Source organism: Eretmochelys imbricata, chromosome 3, assembly GCF_965152235.1.
Source record: "Eretmochelys imbricata isolate rEreImb1 chromosome 3, rEreImb1.hap1, whole genome shotgun sequence".
In the NCBI taxonomy this organism is placed as follows: Eukaryota; Metazoa; Chordata; order Testudines; family Cheloniidae; genus Eretmochelys; species Eretmochelys imbricata.
Genome location: NC_135574.1, coordinates 147,025,737 through 147,052,486, shown reverse-complemented (window position 1 = coordinate 147,052,486; position 26,750 = coordinate 147,025,737). Strand labels below are relative to the sequence as shown.

At 41.3% G+C, this 26,750-nt stretch overlaps 1 protein-coding gene across 1 annotated transcript in view; it reads right to left on the bottom strand.

Moving 5' to 3' along the window:
• The window catches only part of LTBP1 (latent transforming growth factor beta binding protein 1), a 375,845-nt gene that overhangs the window by 236,260 nt on the left and 112,835 nt on the right, over window positions 1–26,750 (bottom strand). The window contains exon 4 of the mRNA XM_077812182.1: window positions 20,533–20,708. Coding sequence (XP_077668308.1) covers window positions 20,533–20,708 — 176 coding nt within the window. The remainder of the gene's footprint in view (window positions 1–20,532; window positions 20,709–26,750) is intronic.

Here is a 26,750-nt window from a genome sequence, read left to right as displayed (position 1 = left end):
AGTAGCACAATTTGGGAACAGAGTTAAAATACAATTTGATCAACAAAATAATTTTTACTACACAGCTAATAATTTCTGTGAAAATATCTGTGGCAGGAACATGTTGAGTGATTGGTGGGCCTGAGTTTTAGGATTAGACCCAACATTCAGTTAGCTCTCACTTTTACGATTGTAAATTTGCAGTCCTCTACTGCTGTGTGTGTGTGTATGTGTGTGTGTCTCAGAGAGAGGGAGGATTTTGGCAAGTAAGTTTAGATGCCTAAATATGAATTTAGGAGTCTAACATTAGACAACCAGGTTTTAAAATGTTGGCCCATGTCTATAAGAGTGAAGAGTCTCCCTAAAATCTTTACAGGTGGCCTTCCAGGTCAGTAAGGTATTCACACAGCCATGCAATCAAAGCCATAGAGGATTAAAGGCAGAGGATATAAAGTGACAAATGGTGATTGGAATACTTGTACTATCTTTTTGATAGATCACCAATTCACTTTTTCAGGGCACCCCTGGAACTAACATTCTTCTTTTCCCTGCTTGGCTGGCAAGTACCCTTAGCTTTCACTCCCTCAGCCAGACACATGGATAGGGTGCAAAGAAGGAGAAAGCACCCCTGTAGGGTGCGTGTTGAGCATCTGTCTGCAGAAAAGAGGGGTCCATGGACCACAGGGAGGAAAAAAAAGACAAGAGATACTCCTCCCTTATCTTCCCTTATAATTACGGATCTTACTTTCCCTGCATATCCTCAGGTTCAGATACAATACTCATGAGCATGATACATATATATCCCTAAATAGAAGGGGAAAAGAAGAGACCACAAACTTTTATTCTGAAAGAAAGCATTGGGCAGAAACTGCCAGGTGAGCTCAGAGTTTTCTGCATCCTCTTCCCTTCTTCTGTGGGTTTTTCACAGGAGGGTATGACTTAATCCTATCTGAGAAACAGTATCCTCCAATGCTTTCTTAGTAGATTTGGCAGAGTTGATGTTAAAAATAACAATTATTTCAGACTTGACAAAGTACAGAACAGCTATGGCCTTGACCCCTTCCTCAAGTTTGCCTAATTTATAGTGTGGGAGGACAATGTAATTTAAGGTCACGTACACACTATATTTCATCTTTACCTAATGAACTTCAGAAGATAATGCCATTGTGCTATTGACAGGAACAAAACTAGAGCTTCTACTTTTTCCAAACAAATTTATGATAGTGTATGGTGGTGACATCAACACCATAGCTTAGCTCATGTTCTTTATTTATAGACAGAAGTATAGTGTAGGCACCTCATGATCCATTTGAAAGAAAGCCATGGAAATGGAAACCCTTGCTGAAGGACTGACTTTCCATTTGATATTCTCATGATAATATAATAGCAAAATGGTGGCAAAATAGGATAAGCAAGTGAGCCTACATGAAGAAGAAAAGAGGCTCCAGGAGCAGATAATAAAGACACGGCATCATTAGCAAAGCTATCAAGAAAATTAATAGTAGAACTAGAGAGGATTTAAAAGTCTTGATTTCCTCAAGCTAGAAGAGGCAGGTGTAAACTGGGTCTTCGGTCAATGTCAGAGCTATAGGGGGATGGGGGGCAATTGCCCCCCCCAGCAGCCTTTAGGAGTCCTGGTGGTGCCTCTTCAAGGGTATAGTGCACAGAGGCTGCTCTAGGTATAAGCAAGGTAGGCAGTTGCCTAGCACAGCAGATTCATGGCAAGCTCGGGTGTGATCTATAGTGGACTAGCCCGTTGCTGCACAGACTCACTGTCCACATACACCTGACATGCATTAACAGTTCCTTATTGCACTTAGATCTAGTCCTCTCTGAAACAGGTCTAGATCAAAGTGCAACAACAACCTGTTAATGTGTGTCACATGTGCAGAGGCCTCAGCACAGATCATGCAGCTAAAGGGCTTGGGGGTGGGGGCAGCGTGGGGGAGCCCACAGCCTTGTGCAGCCCTCTGGGGCACCTCCCTGCATTAGTCCTCCTACCCCCCTCTGTGCCCCCTGTCTTACCCCCATCCCACCTGTCCCCCTGGTGTCCTGCCCTCTATTTTTCCCCATGCCCGAATGGCCTCACGATAACCCCACCCATTTCGACAGGTTTCAGAGTAACAGCCGTGTTAGTCTGTATTCGCAAAAAGAAAAGGAGTACTTGTGGCACCTTAGAGACTAACCAATTTATTTGAGCATGAGTTTTCGTGAGCTACAGCTCACTTCATCAGATGTATACCGTGGAAACTGCAGCAGACTTTATATATACACAGAGAATATGTCGCTATCTTAAAACAAAAAAACTTCAAATCCAGACTCCAGCGAGAAACTGCTGAATTGGAATTCATTTGCAAATTGGATACTATTAATTTAGGCTTAAATAGAGACTGGGAGTGGCTAAGTCATTATGCAAGGTAGCCTATTTCCTCTTGTTTTTTCCTACCCCCCCCCCCCCAGATGTTCTGGTTTAACTTGGATTTAAACTTGGAGAGTGGTCAGTTTGGACGAGCTATTACCAGCAGGAGAGTGAGTCTGTGTGTGTATGGGGGTGGTTTTTGGAGGGGGGTGAGGGAGTGAGAGAACCTGGATTTGTGCAGGAAATGGCCTAACTTCATTATCATGCACATTGTGTAAAGAGTTGTCACTTTGGATGGGCTATCACCAGCAGGAGAGTGAATTTGTGTGGGGGGGTGGAGGGTGAGAAAACCTGGATTTGTGCTGGAAATGGCCTAACCTGACGATTACTTTAGATAAGCTATTACCAGCAGGACAGTGGGGTGGGAGGAGGTATTGTTTCATATTCTCTGTGTATATATAAAGTCTGCTGCAGTTTCCACGGTATACATCTGATGAAGTGAGCTGTAGCTCACGAAAGCTCATGCTCAAATAAATTGGTTAGTCTCTAAGGTGCCACAAGTACTCCTTTTCTTTTTCCCCACCCCATTTGTGTCCCATAGCATCCTGAACCTCACCCCATTGCTCCTCTGTGCCCTGGTCTCCCCCGGTCCCTTGCCCCCATCCATACCCAATGTCTGGAAGCCAGTCCCCCTGGTATTATCACTCCATTGTTCCACCCATATATTGCATGCTGCCCCTTCCCCTCCCTCATATTGGGCCCCCACCCCCAGCCTGGTGCAGCTCCCCCTGCACCTTAGGGTTTCCTTCAGATTGACATCCATAGGAGTTTGCTTGGGATGGTTGGGCCAGTGGCCAATTAGGGGTGGGGCAGATGTAGCCCCATGCCATGAGTCCCAGCATACAGTGTTCTCAAGGCTAGACTGCTGGCACTTGTTGAGGAGATCAACTTCTGGTAACCGGGTGTCAAGCTCTATGTAGATTTGCACTCCCCTTGTATCCTTAGATAGGCAGCCATAACTGTGAGGCACGCGGTCAATACTCTGGGAGCTGCGGAGAGGCCAAAGGAAAGCACCCTGTATTGATAATGCACCTTTCCCACAAGCAACATACGGTATTTCCCGAGGGTCCGGTTGAACAGCTGTATGGAAATAGACATCCTGTAAGCTGAAAGCCAAAAGCCAGTCCTGAGGATCTAGGGTAGGAACTAAGGAAACTAGGGTTACCAACCTCCATTCTTCACTGGGATTAGGAAACAAAGTGAATAAATCTCTCTGCCCTAGAATTCTACAGGCTCTCCTTCCATTGCTATAGAAAAGTTTATTTCGTTTAACAGTATCTCATGAGTAGTGGGGAGGGATAGCTCAGTGGTTTGAGCATTGGCCTGCTAAACCCAGGGTTGTGAGTTCAATCCTTGAGGAGGCCATTAGGGATTGGGCCAAAAATTGGGGATTGGTCCTGCTTTGAGCAGGGGGTTGGACTAGATGACCTCCTGAGGTCCCTTCCAACCCTGGTATTCTATGATTCCCTGGAGTGGGGGACAGCAGTGGGGATCCCTCCAGGGCAGCCTGTGCATGGAGAAGCACGCTGCTATATTTGCCACCCTGAAAGGAGAACTTACCTGGGGGGAGGTGGTGTCAGGAGGCCACAAAGGGTCACTCCTGTCTGCACGGGGTATCCCCTTTGAAATGTGGGTACACTTGTAAAGGATTCCCAAACACTTTTTTACCAGATTGGGGGAGGAGTCATAATACACAGGCATGACAGCATGGGTGAAATTAGCAAGCTAAAAGGTATACTTGAAGGTGGCACCACCACTGAACCATTGCCGTACCCCCCACCCAATCCTCACCCCCTGGTTGCAAAACTTGGCTCCACCACTGTCTTTAGTGCATCAGCTGAGGAATATATTCACCTTGAGGGAACTCAGCTAACATTACTACCACTTCCTTTGATATTTCTGGTATACAGAGCTAGTTTCAGTTATTTCTGCGTGTCCACAAGACCACTGCCTACAGAGACTGCTGGAGGCATGTGCTAAACAGTGCTAAATGGGTATTGTTTGTTAAGTTATCTTGGGCCATATTCCCAATGGAGTTGCAAAGGTGCAACTGAGAACTAAGTTTAGTCTCAAACTGGTATCACATATTCATGCATTCGTAACTTTGTCTTTCTTCTCCTTTGTAAGGTGCTGAAACAGAGTGGTGATGAGCATGACAGATGTTTAATATAGATTAATTGTTTAGTGGAGAACTAAAAAGTGTACTCAGTGCTGTACCATAAACAACAATAAAGACAGTCTCTACCCTGAAGACCTGACAATCTAATAGCATCAGAAATGGAGAATAAAAGGCAAGTAAAGATTTTTCCCCTACCCCTCCATTGTGACCAGTGGGGATTTGGTCTGTTATATTTTAGTAGGAAGAATGAATGTACTGAAGAGTGAGGCAGTTGGTGGGGTCTAGGACCACATGGTCCTGACAGCTGTTTTGGCCATACCTGGCACAGGGTTATAGAAGGCATAAAAATCCCTCAGGTTAACCTCCTGGGTCACTTTGTCTATAATGCTAATCTGTACAGATCTCTTTCTGGAAGAATTACTATAAAATATTTTTTTTTAAATTTACTTGAATTACACACATCCCTCTGAAGTTTACATGGCTAGCCTCACAGTTACAGCATGCTGCAGGCTTCCTAATCATGATGACATTCCATAGTTTAAATAGACCTCAGAATATTTGGTGCATGAACCTACTTTAAAGGAAGTCAGTGAGAGGTTTTGCTATTGATGTCAGAGGGAGCAGGAGCAGGCTCTTAAAAACATAAGAATGGCCATACTGGGTCAGACCAAAGGTCCATCTAGCCCAGTATCCTGTCTTCCGCCAGTGGCCAATGTCAGGTGCCACAGAGGGAATGAACAGAACAGGTAATCATCAAGCGATCCATGTGCTGTAGCCCATTCCCAGCTCTTGTTATGAAGAAGACTGTATCATCCCAAATGTGAAGTTGAGTGACAAGTGGGAAGGAGAAAATTATCCAGAAATTTAATAAAAATCATGTACACCTACATATATGTTGAGGGCAGAAAAAGAAAGTCTCCACTCACAACTTTTGTTCCTTGATTACATTATAGTACTAATTTTTTTGTTATTTGGAGGGTACCTTTAAATAACCGGTCAATCATTCCGTAGGACAGTAGACATTATGATGGGGATGCGAAAGGCAACTTCAAACAGTCTTAACAAGGAAAATGTCTGTGCAAAAACATAGATAAACTTGAAAGAATTCGGAGACCTCAAAAATGCAGCTCTATCTTTTCTCTCTTCCTCTCTTGTTAAAAGTACTTCCTCTTAAGCTAAAAATTCAATTTTTTTGAACTTTTTAGTTGACCAACTTTTTTTTAATCGCTGACAAAAAAAAAAAAAAACTTAGAAGGAAATGACTTATTTCCTAAAGCTGGTCTCTCCCAGTTATTTTACCACCCCACCTGGTTTAATTATTCCCAGCGGATTTGTTTTTTCAGCCAAAAGGAAAGCTGACATTGTATAAAAATCTACTGTGGAAGTAAAAAGTTTATTTATATTTTTTGTTTAATGACGACCTATTTAACCTTTAACAATATACAGGGAAAGCACCACTGAGTCATGAACAACAAATCATCCTGATCATTAACAAATCAACAATTTTCCCCAGAGATTAGAGCAATTTAAACCACGGCTTTAAAAACTCCCAGAAGATTTTGCCTCGTTCCTCTATCAGTCAGGGTGCGGAAGATCAATTTACATTAGGAGCAAAGGAATTTAGACAAAAAACCTTTCAACTTGATGCCCAATGCATAGCCCAGAGTAAGGGTTCCCTGAATCTACTAATGTGCAGGGTGAGTGTACACTGGGGGGTTCAGGGAACCCTTACTCTTAGCTATGCATTGTCTAGTCCTAAACACTACAAGATTCACCGTATTCTCACAGCTGCGCAGCCTCACTCTGCAGGTCAATGCAGGTGAGGATAGCGCCCCTGCCCCCTTCCTTGTAGCGCCCCCGCCCCCTTCCTTTTAGTGTGCCAGGCACCCCTGGGGAAATAGGAATGGAGGAGTATCTACACACTTCTGAGAACAAAGACTGAAATTCTGCCTGGCCCTTATGCATTCCAAGCATGGGAAGAAAATCTCCGCCACTCAAACCTTGTCTGTTTAAAGACCAGTCATAGCCCTTAGCCTTTGTAATGATAGCCATGAGCGCAGAGCAAAGACTAGAACATTCATGGATTGCAAAAGATTTTCCATAGTTGCACACTAATATTTCTTTAACAGCACTGATTTAGGGCACCTATTTGCAAAGAAGATAAAATGTTTTCCCTCTTTTCAGATACTCAGTTTGACTGAATTTCCATACCCCACATTCAATTCTATTTCCACTAGCTTAGTAGGAGTATTTCCAGGAAGCTAGGAGGGTGTCAGGAGGAAACTAGGCTTATCACGGAAACTAGACACAGCACCACAGTTTTAGTTCATCCAAGATCTACATGGCCTTATACTAGATTGTATTATATAAAAAGTACCCACTGGCCTACTATATTATCTAAAGTGTGTGTGTACAATGATCACATACACAAAAATATTATGAATAAGAGGGAATAAGGATTTGGGAAGCTATCCCTTAATTAGTTGTGGCCAAACCATTACAATTACATTATTGCCACCAACTACTGGTTGCCTTTTTCCTTCCATTTTTTAAAACTCTGCCCCTCAATTATTTTTGCCACGATTCTATTATCTCACTGTTGCCTTCTTCATTAAGTACTTCATTAAGTGCCAGACCTCTGATATATTTGTTATTATCTAAAGCCCAGTTCGGTCATCCATACTCAAGCCAATGCGACGACTCACAGAGCAAGGTAATAACTTAAAGCAAGGGTGACAGAACTGAGGCCTTAATAGCTTCCTTCTCACAGTGTCATTCTTAATTTCAGTGCTGCCATTATTACCTGTGCTCCTGTATTTCTCCAATATTTGGTCATAGTCACCATTATGACAACTCAGGCTACCTCCACATATAACTCCTGCCACCTCTAGTCACGCCTCCTGTACTCATCTCCATTAACCTCCCCCTTTTTCCTCACTCGCTTCTTCTCTCCACATCTTTACATCTCCCTTCATTATTCTGTTCTCACAAGCTCTATTGCCTTCTTTATTTAAATCTCCCCAGCTCCACATATGATCTCCCCTTTTCACTCTCACAAATTCTCTTCTCAGCTCCACGTCTCCCACGGGCTATGCTGTGGAGCAAGGCTACAAGCAGAGAACAGGCAGGCAGCATGCTAAAGCTGCAGAGGCTCCTGTCGGGGGAGCCCATTCTCTTCTGATCACGCTAATCCAGCTTCCTTCTGACAGTGTGACAGAATGGCTGCTCTGCTCTCTCTATAGTTTGGCCATAGCACTGGGTGCTCTGCCTTTCATTTTTCCCCTCCAGTATGAAGCAGAGCTCTCAGACTTCTTACTTCTGCCCTTGCTCTTTTCTTTATTTTTATTTATTTATTGGTCTCTCTTTCTTCCTTCGTCTCCCTGTAATACAAAAGAAAGAGAGGGGAGAGAGTAGAAGAGTTAGGGAGGAGGCTCTGTACTCCTGAGGTGGAGAGAAAAAGATCTTTGGAAAGAGGTTCTCTTCAGACCCTCAGAGCTGGGGATTCCCACTGGGTAACACCACAACAATCTGTCCCTCATTCCACGGCCATGGGATGGGAGATGAGAGAGGGGCATACAACAAACAACTTGTGTTGATTACATTAAACAAGCAATCTTACACATGGCAACATGCCTGGCCCATTTATAAAAAAAGTCTGCACTTCAGTTTTCATAGTTAATATTGAATTAGGATAAAGCAGAAAGTACACAACATATCTTGGTTAAATAGTTCACTGTAGCAAAAGTGGTTCTGTCCAAGTAATCTTTTTTCATTACCCCAGCCAGGTTCTGAAAAAGTTTCTTCATTCCACAATGTTAAAGGTTTGATCCTGCCCTTCCCTCCTACACAGTGATGAGCATTACTCCATATACCATAAAAGTAGCTGCTACACATGCAGGCACAAGTGCTGTAGTGGTTTCTCAAGAAATTCATAACTATATTACACACCTCTGCACCAGAGGTCTTTTGTGGATAAAGCATTCCCTCTCTCTGAGACAGACACCACCTTTTGGTCTGAGTCAGAGGAGTGCACAATAATTGTAACTGATTTTGTTCATCTGCGTAAGCGTGTAGTATATGAATGATCATGACTGGGTTAGGAAACTGGGGTCTCTGTCAAATGGTTTTTATGAATCACCTCTTCTTCTTCCTTGTATATTTTACTACCATCAAGTCTCTGTGCAACATCCTCAGACAGAGGATTTTGGACTATGGCCATTTTTCCATGTTTAAAACAATGTAAAAATATGCCTAATAGCAGTGTGAGCAATACTGTTATTGTTTCCTGGCAACCAGCTTCAGGGCATTCCAGCAAAAAGCAGTGGCCCAAATAATGAACTGAAGCAATAATGTGGTTTGTGGTGCCTAACAAAATGGTTTCAATTCTGCTTTGTCTTGTCTATCTTTTTTTTTTTTTTTTTTTAAATCAAATTATACCATAACTCCTCAGGTTAATGTTTATAGGGGTCCCAAATCAGTAAATCGACACTTGGGACCAGATTATCTTTTCAAAGCTACAGGACAGAAAGCAGCATTATTTATTGGTCATCACAGATGCAGAGTGGCATTGTTGTTTTTACCCAACGTCCCAAATAGGGATTTGCACTGAGGGCTAGAATAAAACACATAAAGATGCAACAAACATCAAGAATGTGTGATCAGTTGTTGAACTCAACAACTTTTCACACGGACTCACATGTAACAGGATTCAGGTGGTCCAAGGATGGATGAAAGCAGATTATTATGGTCATCATCATCTGTATGTCTTTGTGTAAGGGCCTGATCCAAAACCCACTGACCTAATAGGAACCTTTCCACTGACTTCAATGGGCTTTGAATTAGGCCCTGGTACATTAGATGATTAAACTTCAGAGTGCTGTGTAGAGACGCTAATACTCTTAGGATATGACTGAACCTGTACCAACTCCCCCACATCCTTCAGGTTGCACCAGTGCCCACGGTCAGTAGCAGAATAAAGAGCAGTAGCAGAAGTAGAAGAGCAATAGTAAATATGATTTCTGACTTTATTTTCATACATAGCGATACTGTGCACCAATGCAGTGTTGCCATACCCCTAAGCACTGTAGTGTCCATTTCAGAATTCTTCTCTTTATAATTTTGGGTTTTTTTTAATTCATTTAGAAATCCACAAGAGAAAAGATTTTTTACAGCTATTCCATATTTTACAATCATCATTTAGAAAGGTTTGCGTTCATTTTCAGAGGTCTGAGTGTCTCTTTATATCAATAGATTTCTTCTCGGTAAATTACTTACCTCAATAGTATACTCAATGTAAGGTGTAATGCACTAAATTGTCCACCACTTCCAGGAAGTAAGTGAAATAAAGAGGAACTGCATATGAGCTTACAAAGCACATTAATGTAACATTACATTTACCGAAAGGTAGCAACCGAAAAGTACTAAGAAAGTCAACATACTGTAAACAGTGACATATGTGGATGAGCCATCAAAGCACAGGTGATCAGGGAGATAACTTGTGAATATATTCAGTCCTCTCCATATACTGAATCTCCATTAAAATCATCTCATTTAACACAGAAAAAAAGCCAAGGACTGGTTTATTAGCGTAAAATCCCAAAATAAATAAATATGTCACAGATACTGAAATCTTAGTCTCACTGGGTATAAAGAGCTGCTTCCAGGCCGTTCTCCTGCAGTAATTCTTTATCATTGACGATACGTCTACACAGGGATAAAGGACGCGCAGCGCAGCCGCGGCTGGCCTTGATCAGCTGGCTTGGGCTGCGGGCCTACGATCTGCTGTGTAGACGTTCAGTCGCCAGTTGCAGCCCGAGCTCTGAGACCCTCCACTCTCACAGGGTCCCAGAGCTTGAGCTCCAGCCCGAGCCCAAAAGTCTACACAGCAATTTTTCAGTCCCAGCGCCTGAGTCCATGTCAGCTGACCCAGGTCACTGAAGGTTTCATCCCTGTGTACACATAGCCTGTTAGTAACATCACTCAGGCCTGAAAGAGAAAACGAACACTAGAAGATTATTTTCAATTCCTTATGAGTGAAGCCAGATTTCCTAGCTATTTACAAAATTCCTACTAATTCTGGGTATTTAAGACTTCTATAACAATCATCCTGATGTTAAGATCCTTGTATTCTCTTCCCTCTTTCTTTTTTAAGAAACCTGTTGAGATGCGGAGGTAGTAAGGGTTAAGCAACCAGCAGGCTGGGTGACCTGGAGGCAACCCTTAAGGACACAGAAGAGTATTGAAATGGTAAACAGTGCCATTCCTTGTAGTTATCAAAGCCACATTAAGTAGACCAGAATCTTTAATATATATGCTTGTATTGTTAGAGAATCAAAGGGTAGACGCTAACTGTATTTGCCTACCGTTCATTAATTTCAGCTTCCGTATTTTAAAAGGTTCATAGTTGTTCATCCATTTGGGTGTGTGTATGCAACTTAAAATTAATTTCTATGAAGAGGGAACCCGAGCCTACAATTTGGATCTGCTGTCATTACTGAATTCATGATCATGAGGGGGTTTTTTTTGAACATTCAAATTGGTAAATACTTTTTTTTTTTTTTTTGCAAGTTTTCATTTGCTGACTAAGCCTCAACATTCCCATAAATCTGTGAAAGTAGTTTGATAAGGATATTAATGAAATGCTAGCAATTCCAGTACATTAAGAGAAAATCTCAAACTGTGTCTGCAGTGCTTGCATGCTGACCCTGTCCTTATACCCCATTTCTCTTTTTGAGTTATTTCTACCTGCCACATACCCTAAGTTTAGAGAATCTGGTAAATATATTTTCCCCATATCACATATTATTATAGATGTTTTTCATTTTTGTTATTAAATATTTAGTATTGTTATTAAAATAATTATTTGCACTTGTATAGATGCATTCATATAATGCTCCAAGGATTTCAAAGAACTTTACAAACATTACTCTTGTATTGTTGAATACTTCAGTATATTTAAATTAATTTTAATAGTACCTGTTACAAAAGCAACTATTTTTTTAAATAAAAAAGCACATGCTTATTTGCTTAGTTACTGCATCGTCCAACTGATGTTGCTCCAGTCTAACCTAAAATCTTTGAGGAGAGTTTTCTTTAGAAAAGACATTAAGATGTAGCCCTATGCATCTCTTGGGGGAAATGTCTCACTGGTTAAGCCAAGCAAACGGAAGAATTATTTTGCTATTTATGCAATGTTTTAAAGTGAAACATCAAAAGAGAAGGAAAAAGAGGATATTCAGTGCACTGAGACTTGCTTCTGTTTGAGATTTTCCCCAAAGTCAACACATATTGAATAGCTAAAATAGAATTGCACTATAATGTTTCATCACACAGACATATTTCAGACGCTGAACGTCGTATCTGTGAAAGTCTTTTTTATTGTTAGAACACCTCGTGTACCCACAACTGTTTTCCCACACTTATTGACAAGGAATGGTGTAATTAGCATGTGTCATGCAATGGAGACCATGATCCAGTTTCACAAAAATAGTGTAAAATGGAATTTCAAAACAGCACCTTCTCCCCACCCCCAGAACAACCTATGAAGTCTTCAGTGAAACAGCATGGGCACATATAGCACAAGGCCTGAGGTTTAAAGAAGAACTTATCCAAATTAAAATTTCATAGGCATTAAATATATTGTTATGGCAAAATTTTAACTAAAAGTCTTCTATACTTAACAGAATTCCAAGTCTTGCTATATGTTTCTCACAATAATAAATAGTCCTTATATTTTAAAAGCCACAGTGCAAACAGGTGCCATAAACACTAAACAATTATGTGCACCAGTAATTAATAAAGAATGACTGTTTTATGATTTTCACATTAATATTCTGATGCATGTGCAACTTCCATACAAAGCTACAGGAGATATCTATGCATATTTGAGGGATGACTATATAATGAAGTCAATTTGTGTTTTTCTATTTAATTAATCATATGATTTTAAAGATAATGCAAAAGCCTATCTAAATTTCAGTTAGATAGTTACATTCTGGCTACTGTTCTAGATTCTGTTGTTTTGCACTATTGATCAAAGGTTTCCAAGTAGTTGCAGAAGTATCCCAGAAGTAGTTGCATTTTAATGATGGATGAAGTAATAGCATGGTGCTTATATAGCACAGTGATTGGCATGAAAATAGATTAGATAAGCAAGATACTGATTCCTGACTACATATAGTTTGCAATTTTAATTAAAGCACAAAAAAGTGACATTAGGAACGATATTCAGAATGTGAAGATAAGTTCTCAAAAATTAGGAAATGCCAAAATAAAGCTTGTCCATGTTCCCTCATACATTGACACAGTCTTTAATTACATGATCCCATACTATTTTTTCCACAGGACCCTTGCCTCAATGAGTTCACAGAATGGACAGGACTTAATTAATCAGGCAGCTGTTCCATATTTATTTTTATCCTCCTCATTCATTGTGTGGCTCCCAAGCCTTGGTTGCTTTACATCCTGAACTAAATAAGGATTTTTTTTTATTTCTTCATGGGTTTTTCCTATTGAGCTCATCAGCATAGCTCAGTGCCTCAAACAAACAAATTAATTTATCTTCAGAACACCCCTTTTAAATATGGAAGTATTAGCATCCCCATTTTACAGATGAGAAAGTCTGGCACACAAAGATTAAGGCCAAAATCTGCAAAAGTATCCACTAACTTTGGAAGTCACAATGACTGCATGGCTATTTTGAGAGCAAAGGACTGATATTTTGGAGGTGCTGACCATCCACTACTCCCCTTGATTTCAGCTGGAGAGTTGAATTCTCAACACTTCTGAGAATCTGGCCCGAGCAGTCTCAAATTGGGACCCAGATAATGCATCATATAGTTGAAGGCCATTCCTGGAAAGACTATGTTACATACCTGTAACTGGAGGTTCTTCAAGATGCGTGTTCCACACATGGGTGTACATGGACGCTATGCACCTGCGTCCATAAGTATTTCGTAGCAGTGTTCATTGACCCACACGTGTGTTGTGCGTCTCCTTCTGCTCTCAGCTGAGGGTAGAAGAGGTAGTGCGAGTCAACACCTCTCCAGTTTCCCTCTTACCATTATAGAATCCAATCCAAAGCAGAGGGGATGGCAGGGTAGTGGGGTCCACACAGCTCAAAGAACCTCCAAATACAGGTAAAAAACCTCCCCTTCTTAAAGTGATAGACCCTATTGCCCACATGGATGACTCGTGAGCAGTGATCAGTGCAGACAGTCCATGTGAGGATGCCAATGGAAGTGCGGTCTGCAGTACGGCCTGGTCCATGGCTGATCTATAGCTGCTGCTTGTACGATGGCATAGTATGTTGTGAATCTGTGGACAGATCGCCACACCACTGTTCAACACATGTCCTGCCAGGACACATCAGCCAGTGAGGCTGAGGTGGCAGCCTGCACCCGTATAGAGTGCTTTGTGACTGTCAGGCGGGAGTATGTTGGATCATTTGTAGCATTCACGGATGCACCCCGAGACCCATTTGGAGATTCACTGGGACAAGAGAGCTTTGCCCTTTGACTGATCAGCAATGGTCATAAATAGTTTTGGCGATTTTCAAAATAGTTGAGTCCTGTGGAGGTAGAATGCTAGCGTGCAACCGATGTCGAGGGAGTGCAAGGCCCTGTCAGTGGAGGAGGTGCGTGGCTTGGGGTGGAAAAGCAGCTGGTGGATAGAATGATTGAGGTGGAACTCAGACACCACTTTTGGAAGGAATTTAGGGTGCAGCCATAAGGACACCTCGTTCTTGTGGAATATCAAGTGTGTGGGGGGGGTGTCCGCCATCATGGCTGTGAGTTCACTGAGTCGTCTGGACGAAGTAATGGCTCCTAAAAACACCACTTTCACTGAGAGGTGGGAGAGGGAGCATACCACCAGTGGTTCAAAGGGTGGCTTCATGAGGGTGGAGAGAATGAGATTAAGGTCCCAAGGGAGCATAGGCTTCAGCACTGGAAAAGTGTTGAGTAAATTTTTCACCGAAATTATCTTTGTATCTCTCCACTTGTTAAGACTGGTGCATTAGTTACCATGCGTCATATCCTGGCCCCGCTGAAGTCAATGGCAAAATCCCACTGACTTTAGTGCGGCCATAAATCCAACTGGAAAGGACTCAAAAGGAACCTAAAACCTCTAAATATAGCCTAAAAGAGCTTTTCCATCCAGGAAAGTGTCTGACTCTAAAGTATAATATCTTGGTCCATCCAGAGCTAGGAGTGAGTATTATGTGCACCCCTGTGGAAAGCTGAGGACATCCTTTTCCTTCTGAGTTCTACTCAGCGCAGCACAGGAAGGACAATCAGGCAATTGATTATGCTCCCTGATTCTGCGTTGGGCCAGTCCCAACAAAAGATTTTGCAACTTTGTCGAAAGCACCATTTAAAAAAATACCTGTGGAAATCTGCCTTGATTATCCCTTTTTTTGTATCTTCTAATTTGCAAATAACATGAATCTGAAGACTCCCTATTACTGGCAAATGGGATGTCTAGTAAGTAATTTTCACAATAATTTTGCTGACAGTAATGCCAGGAGCAGAGTACATTTTGTTCAGGAGTTACTTCATCATCATTTATACATTCATGGATTTAAAAGATAGCACAGAGTCCCTCTAGTCTATACCTCTTTGTAGCATTTAATTTATAGAACCCATCATCCCAGCACTAATATTTATAGAATTCAAGTTCAACTCATGCTGGCTAGTGTATATTTATTTAATAGCTGTTTTAAAAGAGTGAAGTTCAATGCAATTTTTTTTGCAATAAGTCCTATCTGAATTTCTATAAGTTTTATTTGTTTGCTGGTTTATAAATGGGGCTAAATGGGGAATTTCACAGGTGAGTTTTCTAAGTTGGTGCTAACGTTACCACTGGAATCTCTGATCATTTTTTATCCCTGGGGATTTCAACGTTCAGGCAAATGACAGTTCATCTGTGAGGATATGTACTTTCCTGGAACCAATGTGCTCTCTTGGTATTACCTATTGGCTTGTGGAGAGCTCCCATAAAGCAGGCCACATGCATGGCCTCACCTGTGGGTCTGATCTAAACATTTTTGGTGTATAGTTCACCCATGCTGGGTGGGCTATGTAACTATCCATTTCAGCTTGGAAGCTATTTCCCCCTCAACAGCTATATCCAAAGACTGTAGAAATCCACTGGATTTTATCAGTTTCCCTATTGGTGCTGAATCATATTTGTATCCCCTCTCCAGGTAGGGTGTCAAACAGCTCACCATCAGCTATATCCATTTGTTTGAGGAGGCTCTGAACTCCCTGATTCTCACTGTGCCCTATTTGCTTCTTGTGCTTGGAGACACCCATGGTTCAATTTGCAATAATTTAAGTATCTAACTTATTAGAGAGAAGAGAGCAAGGGAGCTGGCTTACAGTATGATCATTTCAAACTACAATATTCTAATTATATATACTTAAATGAAAAAGACCTAATTACTTAAAAAATATGTTAAAAAGCATTATTTAGCTTGTAAAGTCAAGCTTTTGAAAGTTAGGAAATGCCATATTTATAGTTGCTTGAGAAACTTTAATTCTGCCCCCTTATTTACCATCCTTTGCACTGAATAAGGACAGTGTCCTTGCAGCAGATCGCACACTCACCGCCATGGTACCTCCTGCTGGTCAGTCCGGGAATTTGCTCTTTTCCAGCCCTCGGATTGCCCCCTTCTGGCCAGTGTCTCTCCTGCCTCAGGTCCCATGTCCCTCCCGGACTCTGGTGCCCCTTTCCCTGGGGTTCTGCCCACAGCAGTACCCCCACACTCTGGGTCTCCCCTCCCAGGGGAAGCCCCAACCCCCTAAGTCCACCTTGCCTCAGTGGCTACTGTCAGACTAGCCCCCTTTCACTGGGGAAAACTGCAGTCTGTAATGGCCGCACATCATTGGCAAGGGGGTTGGACCAGCTGCCTCTGCCTATCTCCAGGCTGCACCTCTGCGGCTCCGGTACCTGCTTAGGCCTTAAACAAGGCCTCAGCTTGGGGAGTTGCCGGGCTGGAACTTCCCAGCTTCTCTTGCCCTTCCCCAGCCCTGCTTCAGGTACCCTTTGCTCCCAGGCAGCTAAGCCCTTCTTACTCCAGGGCTGGAGTGAGACTGACAGCCTTCTGGCCCGGCAGCTCTTTTATAGGGCCCAGCCTGGCTCTGATTGGCTGCCCCCCAGCCTTTTCTTATTGGCTCTTGGCCCCAGCCCTCTCCCAGGGCTGGCGTGGGATGACCACCCCACTACAGTCCTGTAGAAAAAATCGTATGTGATCATGTAATTAAAGACTGAACTATAATGCATACACATGAGGGGGGCAAATTAAGATTATGCAGGCAACCCCAAATCTGTCATTTCCTACTTTTGTGTACTTGATTTCACAACATAAATAATGTTCTTTTAACATAGGGTTTTTAAATGTAATTTTCTAGATTTCTTTAAAGGGGAAAGACTAAAAACAAATTCTGCTAAGTGCAACTGTAATAACCATTCCATCACATATCATCAATAGGGTTTGAACCAGGAACTTTCAGCATCTAGTGCCACCATTTGAGCTACAGGACTAAGTGCATTGGTTAGCAGCAGCAGAAGGGTTTTATCTCAGAGGAAGGATGGAGCGCTGCTCACTCCAGATCCTGGAAGGGTCGATAGGGAGACACCCAGCATTAAAGTTTAATATACAAGCAGCATAATCTTGAGAGCTCACTGAGTTTTCAAGCTCCATTGGCATGGCATTCATGTAACTCCTCAGCAGAATTTAGAGAATTTTTTAAAAAGTTTTAGCATGCTTCCAAATGCAGCAATAACTACTCAAAAGCCACCTGTTTCATTCTTTGCACTCTTTAGTAAATCTAGAACTCTGAAGGCTCTGAAAGTGGGAAGACAAACCAAACACCTCCATCTCAGAGATATCAAGGGGTAATGTTCCACCAGGAAATGCTCATAAACTTTTGTGAAAAATTATTCAATATGGCTCATTTTACATCTATGTGTATCTGAACTATTTTATTGAAGTTTGTCACACCCAACTGGGCAGATCTGGCCCAAAGGTCAAAATCCAACAACAATGCTCCCTCTACACTCGCTTCTTGAAGGAAGATGGAGCCCCGAGGCAGCTGCAGGTGCCCTTGTCGGCAAACCTGGGGGAGATGTCACAGGTGCTATACTTACCCCACAACCCATTCTGCCTACTGGCTTCGGAATATGTCTTTCCCCTATCTATTCCTAATAGTACTGGTCTGACAGAACAGAAATCTCTGTCAATGAATTTCAGGTTTGCCAACAGGGGCTACTGCCTCAGGAAGAGAGTTGGCAGTTCCACTCCTTAGATACCATCAGGGTCTATATCGACCCCTCTCCTTGCCCTTTCTCAAGCTAACGATGGCCAAAGGCAGATCTGTCTTTGAAGGTATGTCTTATACTGTAACTACTTAGGACTTATAAAATATTGTACCAACTGGACCTCAGATGCTAATCATGTTGGAATGGAACTCCCTAAGGAGTTAATAGAAATTAATATAGGAATATGGCATTTTAAAACAAACAAGTCTTTCTTGTATATAAGGATCAGATGGATTTTGCTTACTTTTAATGTAAGAGTCTATGAGCTGGCTATGTGGCAGTTCTTAGGCTTTAACTACTGCAAATTGATGCAATTCTAGCTTCTGAAGATGGAAAGACTAAAATATGCCACAAAAGCAAATAAATATTTAAAATATAATATAAAATATAATCTCAGAAAAGCACTTTTATACCAAACAAACGCAAGTAAAACAACTGTCATTTTCTTTCAATCAGTGATGCAAGGTGTAAAAGGAAAAAATATTTTGAGCCAAAAAATGTGTCTAAAATGGAACCTAAAAAACTACCACATGAAATAAAATGTTTGGCTTCTCTCATTATTCTTTGATTTGACAATTATCAAGATCTTACATGGTTTGGAAACTTCTGCTGCTAATAATATAGAACAATAATATAAGATTTCAGAAACCATCACCTGATATTGCCAATCTGACTGACTACCATATGAGAAAAGGTGAGGGTATAGGGTTTTGTGGGTAGTTTATTTTGTTGCTTTGAATTATTAGCTGGTTATGTTAATTTCAATGTTCTTTATTATGTTGCTGTGTGGTTACTCTTGTGTGGCTTGAGATTTTAATTAATTGTCAGTGCACCCAAAACTGTGGATATGCTTTTTTTTGTTTGCATCTAAATATAAATATCTAAACAAACTAAAATGGATTTATAGAGTAGTGAAATAAACAGATAACTGCATATGGAAGCTGTCAAGGTTCCTCCCCCACTCTGAACTCTAGGGTACAGATGTGGGGACCTGCATGAAAAACCTCCTAAGCTTATCTTTACCAGCTTAGGTCAAAACTTCCCTAAGGTACAAAATATTCCACCCGTTGTCCTTGGATTGGCCGCTACCATCACCAAACTAATACTGGTTACTGGAGAAGAGCTGTTTGGACGCGTCTTTCCCCCCAAAATACTTCCCAAAACCTTGCACCCCACTTCCTGGACAAGGTTTGGTAAAAAGCCTCACCAATTTGCCTAGGTGACTACAGACCCAGACCCTTGGATCTTAAGAACAATGAACAATCCTCCCAACACTTGCACCCCCCCTTTCCTGGGAAATGTTGGATAAAAAGCCTCACCAATTTGCATAGGTGACCACAGACCCAAACCCTTGGATCTGAGAACAATGAAAAAGCATTCAGTTTTCTTACAAGAAGACTTTTAATAAAAATAGAAGTAAATAGAAATAAAGAAATCCCCCCTGTAAAATCAGGATGGTAGATATCTTACAGGGTAATTAGATTCAAAAACATAGAGAACCCCTCTAGACAAAACCTTAAGTTACAAAAAAGATACACAGACAGAAATAGTTATTCTATTCAGCACAATTCTTTTCTCAGCCATTTAAAGAAATCATAATCTAACACATACCTAGCTAGATTACTTACTAAAAGTTCTAAGACTCCATTCCTGGTCTATCCCCAGCAGAAACCAGCATATAGACAGACACACAGACCCTTTGTTTCTCTCCCTCCTCCCAGCTTTTGAAAGTATCTTGTCTCCTCATTGGTCATTTTGGTCAGGTGCCAGCGAGGTTACCTTTAGCTTCTTAACCCTTTACAGGTGAGAGGAGCTTTCCCCTGGCCAGGAGGGATTTCAAAGGGGTTTACCCTTCCCTTTATATTTATGACAGAAGCTATATTCACAGCTTTTCAGCTACTCTCACTAGTGTGAGGCTACTTCTTTCTAAATTCACAGCAGAAAACTGTTTCTCTCTACCATAATACACAACCATTAACACATACTGAAATCAAGTTTAGGCAGAAAAAGTTTGTTAGGAATAGAAGATAAACACCTTACTTCCTCAAATCGACTGCATGACCTTTTAACGCGCAGAACATTTCTTCAGATCAAGCCAGTAGACACTTTGTAATGCCTAACTCATAATTAATCACATTCTCCACCTTTTAAGACCAAGCTTGTCCTTGAGCTGCCCACATGATGGGACATGAACCAAGGCAACAAGCTGGGCATCTATACAACCATTCTTTACGAAAACTAACTAAAAACTCTTCTTATTGTGCAAAAGTACATAAAATGTAATAAATTAAACCTTAAAAAAAAGTCACTGATCAGAATGCAATCCTGAGTGCCAGCTTCTCAAGAAGTGTGTTCTGAATAGAAGTTTGGAGGAAGGGATCTGTCAGTTTATATTGGCTATACTCTCTGTTATATCTAAATCTCGCAGAGTTCACGGAGCATTTTTTATCTGAAAAGAAGCCATGATGTGGAAATAGCATTACATAATTCTAAATGTGAGTCACGTTCAATTTTTTTTTTATAAACAGGAAACCATACTAAATATTGACCGTCTTGTTTGTATGAAAAATATCTTGGTTTTTATTATTTTGACTTATCTGTTTTGACATGTAAGATCCATCCAGACATCATACAAAATATTTCCAAGATTTGAAACTATGTTTTCTCTATGCTATCTGTTTACAGTTTTACTCACAATGGAAAGGTGATGCAAGTTGATTCTGGCCCATTCTTAGAGGCAATGAATCCTCAGCGGATTGTTCTCCTGAAATCACTTTCTTTGCTGGATAATATTTGGGTTTGATCACATATTCTTGTGTCTGGCCATGATGAAGATTCATCATCAAAGTCTGAGATGAAAGTGGTATCATTCTGTTTAAGGAAAACAAAAAGGTGAAATTAATAAATTAACCATACAAGCAAACACACACACACAGAGAGGAAACTATTGATAACGCATCTGTACTCATTTTAAGGTCTTAAAATAAAGTTTGGAAAACTTATTGGATTAAAAAAGTCTTTGGCTTTGAAACATAGCAACTGAGTTTCTATTCATTCTACCTGGTCACGCCTCTAGCAGTCTCCTGGCCTTGTCAGTCTATAGCTCATCCTACAAAGGGGATCTATTAAACTTGTGGAGACTGTCTTATGATATTCCTACTAAGTAGTGACATCGTTTAACAGATTACCAAAAAATATATATAGCTGAGGAGGGGATCTCTCCTCAGAACTCCAAGTCAGAACTCAATTTTGTTAGAACGTAGGAATTTCCAGATTGGTTCAGACAAGTAGAAATGCATCTCGGCCATTCTCTTGTTTCCTACAATGAGTGGTACCAAGTACTTCAGCTAAAGATACAAGAAATAATGAAATAACTTGCTCATTAGGGAAGTTTCTTCCTTGGTCAGTTAGTGGTTGGCTTATGAGCTAAAGCATTTAGGTTTACAAATCACTTTACACATTTTTAATCTCTTTAATGGACCTCTCTACTTAAACCAAGTCTAAATTTGGCCCAGAATGACTAGCCCACTATCAAAATGAAAGAAAGAAATATATTCAGTGAGCCCTCCTTTTTAATTTGAATTAACAGTGAAAATCTTTACCATTTAAGTGTGTTTTAAAGGAGGTATTTTTGTAATTATTATTATTACCCCTTTTTGACCCAAGCAGCTAGTCAAAGCTCAGGGCCCTAGGGATGTCCCAACTGGGAGCAGAAATTTATGAAGAAGTCTGGTAAATTCTTTGATGCATCTTGTTTATTTGCAAGGAATGTACAAAGACCTGCTTCTCTGAAGGCAGCAGGAACCAAAAAATGGGACAACTTCTTTGCTTATAGCCCCAAGCCACTTTAGCCAGCACCAGAGCCGGAATCTTACTCTCGGCTTCACCAGGGTCACACCATGCTTACAGGCTGCTACTTGGCTTTCTTCCTGCCTCTGATGAAGTATTTTCACCTTGTATGTCTGTTTTCACTTCATCTGTTTCGCCCAAGTTGTCAGATGGTTACAATCCCTTCAAAAAATTTTGCCTTCATCTATGATCACTGAGTATGAGAGAGGTACACTTCTTTGATCACTGTAGAGTTGACTGACCAGGGCCCATCTTTCCAAATTCTCACCAAGTCTTTGTTTTTTAACTGTGCAAGGGATCTTTCTCCCTTGACTGTACTTTCCCACTCATTTCCTCACTACTACTCCTTTCTTTTTGTCCCATATCTGGTACTCAAGTATTTAGACATCTGTTGTAAAGTTTAGCAGATGATTTCCACATTTCAGCAATGTAGCTCTATAACTGAGTGGTACTAAAGATGGATCTTGGTCTTGCATCCAGTGCTTTTTTGAGCAAGTTCTTCACTATACATACTCCACATTCAATGAATCCATTGGCTTGAAGTTATCTGGGACTAGATGTCTTATGATAAATGTTGTACATTTTAGCAAAGTCCAGAAATTCCCTATATTTGAACTGTGGTCTGTTGTCCATTATTATTGTTTTTGGAATTTCATGACACGCAAATACAGATTTAATGTGCCTACAACTGTTGCTGCTGTGGTGTCGTCAAGCATGACTATTTCCAGGAAAGCGGTCAAGTCGGTCCATTGTAACCAGGTGATTATGTCTTCCAGGTTAAACATGTCAATTCCTACTTTTTCCCATGGAGCTGCAAGATTTTTATGCAATATCACTAGTTCTTTCTGCTAAGATTCTCTGTACTTCTGACATATTCCAACCTGCTCGCCATTTCTTCAGTGTCAATATTTATTTGTGGCCAGAATACAACATCTCTAGCTCTCTTTTTGATTTAGTCATTCCTAGGTCCCCTTCATGTATTTGTTCCAATGTTTTCCTTCACATCACTGTGGGAACCACGATCTAGGTCCCCTTCAAGAGGACTCCTGAGATCGCTGAAAGCTCATTTTTATAACGGGAACAGGCAGTTGGGAAGTATTAATTTTGTCCCCACCTTTATGTATCACTTGTATCACTGCTTGCAGCGTTTCGTCTTTAGCTGCTTCTGTCTCCAATTCATGCCATATGCCTGGAGATACATGTGAATATGATAAAAGTGTCGTGCTGTATGTTCACTGATTGATCCAGATATCAGACTGTGTATTGTCAGATGGATCACATGCTCTTGAAGGTGCGTCTACCATTACTAAGTGGCATCCAGGTAGGAACTCCAGGCTGACGACATACTTCTGTACTTATAAAAGTAGTTACTGCATCCTTAGTGCTGCTTCTCCAAGTCCTTTTTTCTGTATTGCAATCAGTGGTTTGTGATCAGTTTCTGCATTGAAGCTACAACCAGAGAGAAAGTTGTGAAATCTTGTACACCCATATCCCAGACCTAGTGTCAATTTTACAATTAGTGTATACATCTTCTCTGTGGCTGTCAAAGCCCACATGCTGACAGCTAATTAGTTCCATGACACTGTAATAATACTGTTCCCAACGTTCCTTTGAAGGCAGCTGTGGAGAGTTTGAGGTCTTTCAGTGGCTCAAAACTTGCAGCACTAGAGCGAATGACAGAATGTCCTTTAAATTACTGAACTCTTTTTCAAGACCTAGTATCCATGCCCATTCAATGCCCTTATGAAGCAGCTGTCTTAGGTATGAATTTGCTGACACAATTCAACATGCCTACAGCCTCTAACTTCCCTTTTTATCTTCAGGTCTCCATATGTTCAGTTTTGCAAGACTCTTTGATTCATCAGGTAAAAGTCTTTTGGAGGTCATTCTTTATGTCAACTATGTTATTTTGAAACTGACATTTGACCTTTTCATTTTAAGGTTATTACCTCTTGCAATCTCTCTTCAGTCATCCCAGATGTTCAATGTTTGCAGTGTTGTTGTAGCCATGCTGGATCCAGGATATTAGTGAGACAAGGTGGGTGAGGTAATATCTTTTATTGGACCAACTTCTGCTGGTGAAAAAGACAAGCTTTCGAACTAAACAGAGCTTGTAAGAAGTTGGTCCAATAAATTACCTCACCCACCTTGTCTCTCCCAAATGCCCAAAGGCTGTATTGCCCCAAATTATGATGTCATCAATGTACACTTTCACACCTGCTAGACTGTCCAGCATCCAGATCATTGTACAGTGAAATACTCCTGGACTCTTATAAGTTATTGGGAGGCAAACATTTCCTGTGATTACATCTTCATATGATGCCATTAATACTTTCATATCTAGTTCTTTGTTGTCTTTCTGACTCTCTCTTGTATACATCCTCTTAACAAGACTAAGCACCTCAAGCATGTGTAAACCCTAGACTGGTTGCTTGCCTCTGCGTACCACCACAAACTCTTGTTTTATCAATTTCCGTTTATCTTTAACAGTCGATGTGCACTCTCCCAATACTAGAATTGTTGCTCCATTATAGTCTTTCACAGACACTTTTGCCTCTTCCGCTTTTTTATGCTCCTTACATCTGTCAGTTTCTGTTGTTATGTTTACTTGTGCCTCAGTGTCTATCTTGTATGTCATACATGTGCCATTCGTTCACATTTTAATTAGTCCATCTGTTGCATTTTCAGCCTCCTCTGTTATTGTGCTTAAAAATAGCTCTTGCTCTTCACTTGAGGAAACCTTTCTGCAATTAATACGTGCACTTTTTTGCCTTCTCTGCACCTTTTAGCATAATGGTTGGGTTTATAACTATTTCTACATATTTGCCAGAATGCAGGGCATTTCCTATACTCAGAATGGTTGCCACATTCCTGGAATTGTTTCCTGCTTTCCAGGTTTTGGTCTTTGGCCAATTTAATTTCTGTTAACTTTTCCCTTCCTGGTTTAGCTATCGTACTCACAGTCAAATGCTCTATGCCTTTCTCTAGGCTTTTTATTTGTGCTTTTTGCTGCTTGGAAAATACATATTGCCCTTTCTAGTGTCAAATCCATCTCCCTTAGTAACCATTCACAGACACTTTTATTGTTATACCCCAGGACAATCTGGTCTTTAAATCAGAGAGTTTTAATATTCCATATTCGCACAACTGACTTTTTAGTTTTAAGTCTGTAACAAACTCCTCCGTTGCTTTTCTTTCATTCTGTGTTCTCATCCAGAACAGCGCTCTCTCTCTCAAGTAACATTTTACTAGGAATACAATGATCCTCAAAACATTTTCATTATTTCTGCAAAGCTTTCCTCTCTTTCCCCACTACCTCTGTATGGAATGCATTGTGTACATTTAGGGATTCTGTACCTCTCACCATTAAGAGAAGAGCAATCTTTTGCTCCTCCTCCAGTTAGTTGCCCCTATGGCCTTCATATACAGCTGAAATCGCTGCATTCAGCATTTCCGCTGATTCTCAGGGCTGGTGGGGCAGTTACACAAAGTTGCACGGGCTCAGTAGCAGCCATTTCAATGTTACCTCCCTCTGGATCTTCCTGCATGCTGTGCCTTCCACTTCTGGTCACACACAGTATCCTAGCCCTGCTCTACACTATGAACTTATGTCAATATAAGTACATTGCTCAGGGCTGTAGAAAATCCAAACCCCAAGCAGTGAAGTTATACTGACCTAATCCCTCAAAGTAAACAGTGCTATGTTGATGGGAGGGCTTCTCCCATCAACATAGCTATCACCTCTCAGGGAGGTGGAGTACCTAATCTGATGGGAGTGGAGGTAGCATCTTCACATGGAGCACTACAGTGCTGTAAATGTAGACATGCCCTTACTGGCAAAGCAGATCACTATCAGGATAAACCTTTTATTGTGAATATAACAGGTAACAACTTTCTACCACCCTGTGTGGCTGAAGCCTGCAACTGCCCTTTCCTTGGCTTGTTTCTGCCCCAGCAGGAAGTGTGTACCAGAAGACCAAAGACTGAATAAACAGTGTACAGGAAGTGTGGCATCTGTACACTTCCTAGAAAGCTTATGTCATATAAGGAACATTCAGAGAGATTTGAAGGGAGACTCCTTGAGCTGCAGGACTATACTGAGGTCCCAGGCAGAAGATGGTTCTCTAACAGGTGGTTAAGCGACCAATAGCCATTTGAGAAACTTTGATACCATGGAAAGAGAGGAAACCAAGCATGACAGCTGGATGGCAAAATCAGACTGCTGTGAAGTGAACATCATTGGAGCTGAACAACAGGCTGGCTTGTTTTAAATGTAACTAAAAGTCTTGGATCTTCAGTAGCAAACCCTGGACCTGGTATGTCCCCATATCAAGAACCTCTTCCATTCAGATGAGTATGTCCTTCTGATAAATGTTTTCCTTCTCTGATTCAGGATTTCCTGGATGTGCTGGGAGCAGTCTCTAGCCATGGTACTTAACCAGCCAACTGTCATACCGTCAGGTGCAGTGACTCTAGGTCTGGATGGAGTATCAGGCTGTGGTACTGTGAGACGGGTCTAGGTAGTCTGGGAGCTGCATAAGAGGCTGATGGGACATCTGCAGCAGCTCTATCGGCCAAAATTGTCTCTGTCAGAGCTATGAGAATGATCATGGCTTTGTCTCTTTTGATCTTCGAAATTATCCTGGGAATTAGGGAAACTGGTAGAAACGCAGAGAGTAGGCCTTTGTTCCAATGCAAAAGGAAAGTATCTGGTAACAGTCCTGTACTCAGGCCTCCTCTGGACCAGTAGCTCTGACACTTGACTTTATCCTCACAAATGATGGAACATCGATTCTGTGATGGATCTGTGCAATAACCATTTGTGATTGGTCATTGACTGCCCACACAGGAAATCCATTAGGCTGCTGCTGACTCACAGGAGACGAAGGATGAACAGGGATCACCCTCTTCTGATGGCAGAATTTGACAGCATCCAGGCAGAAGGACGAGAAGCAGGCACCTAAGTAGGGACAGATGTGAATTCCCTGCCTTCTCAGGTGGGCTATTACCACTGCTAGGCATTTCAGAAAGACCAACAGAACTGGGGAGAGTTTGGGTGCAAAC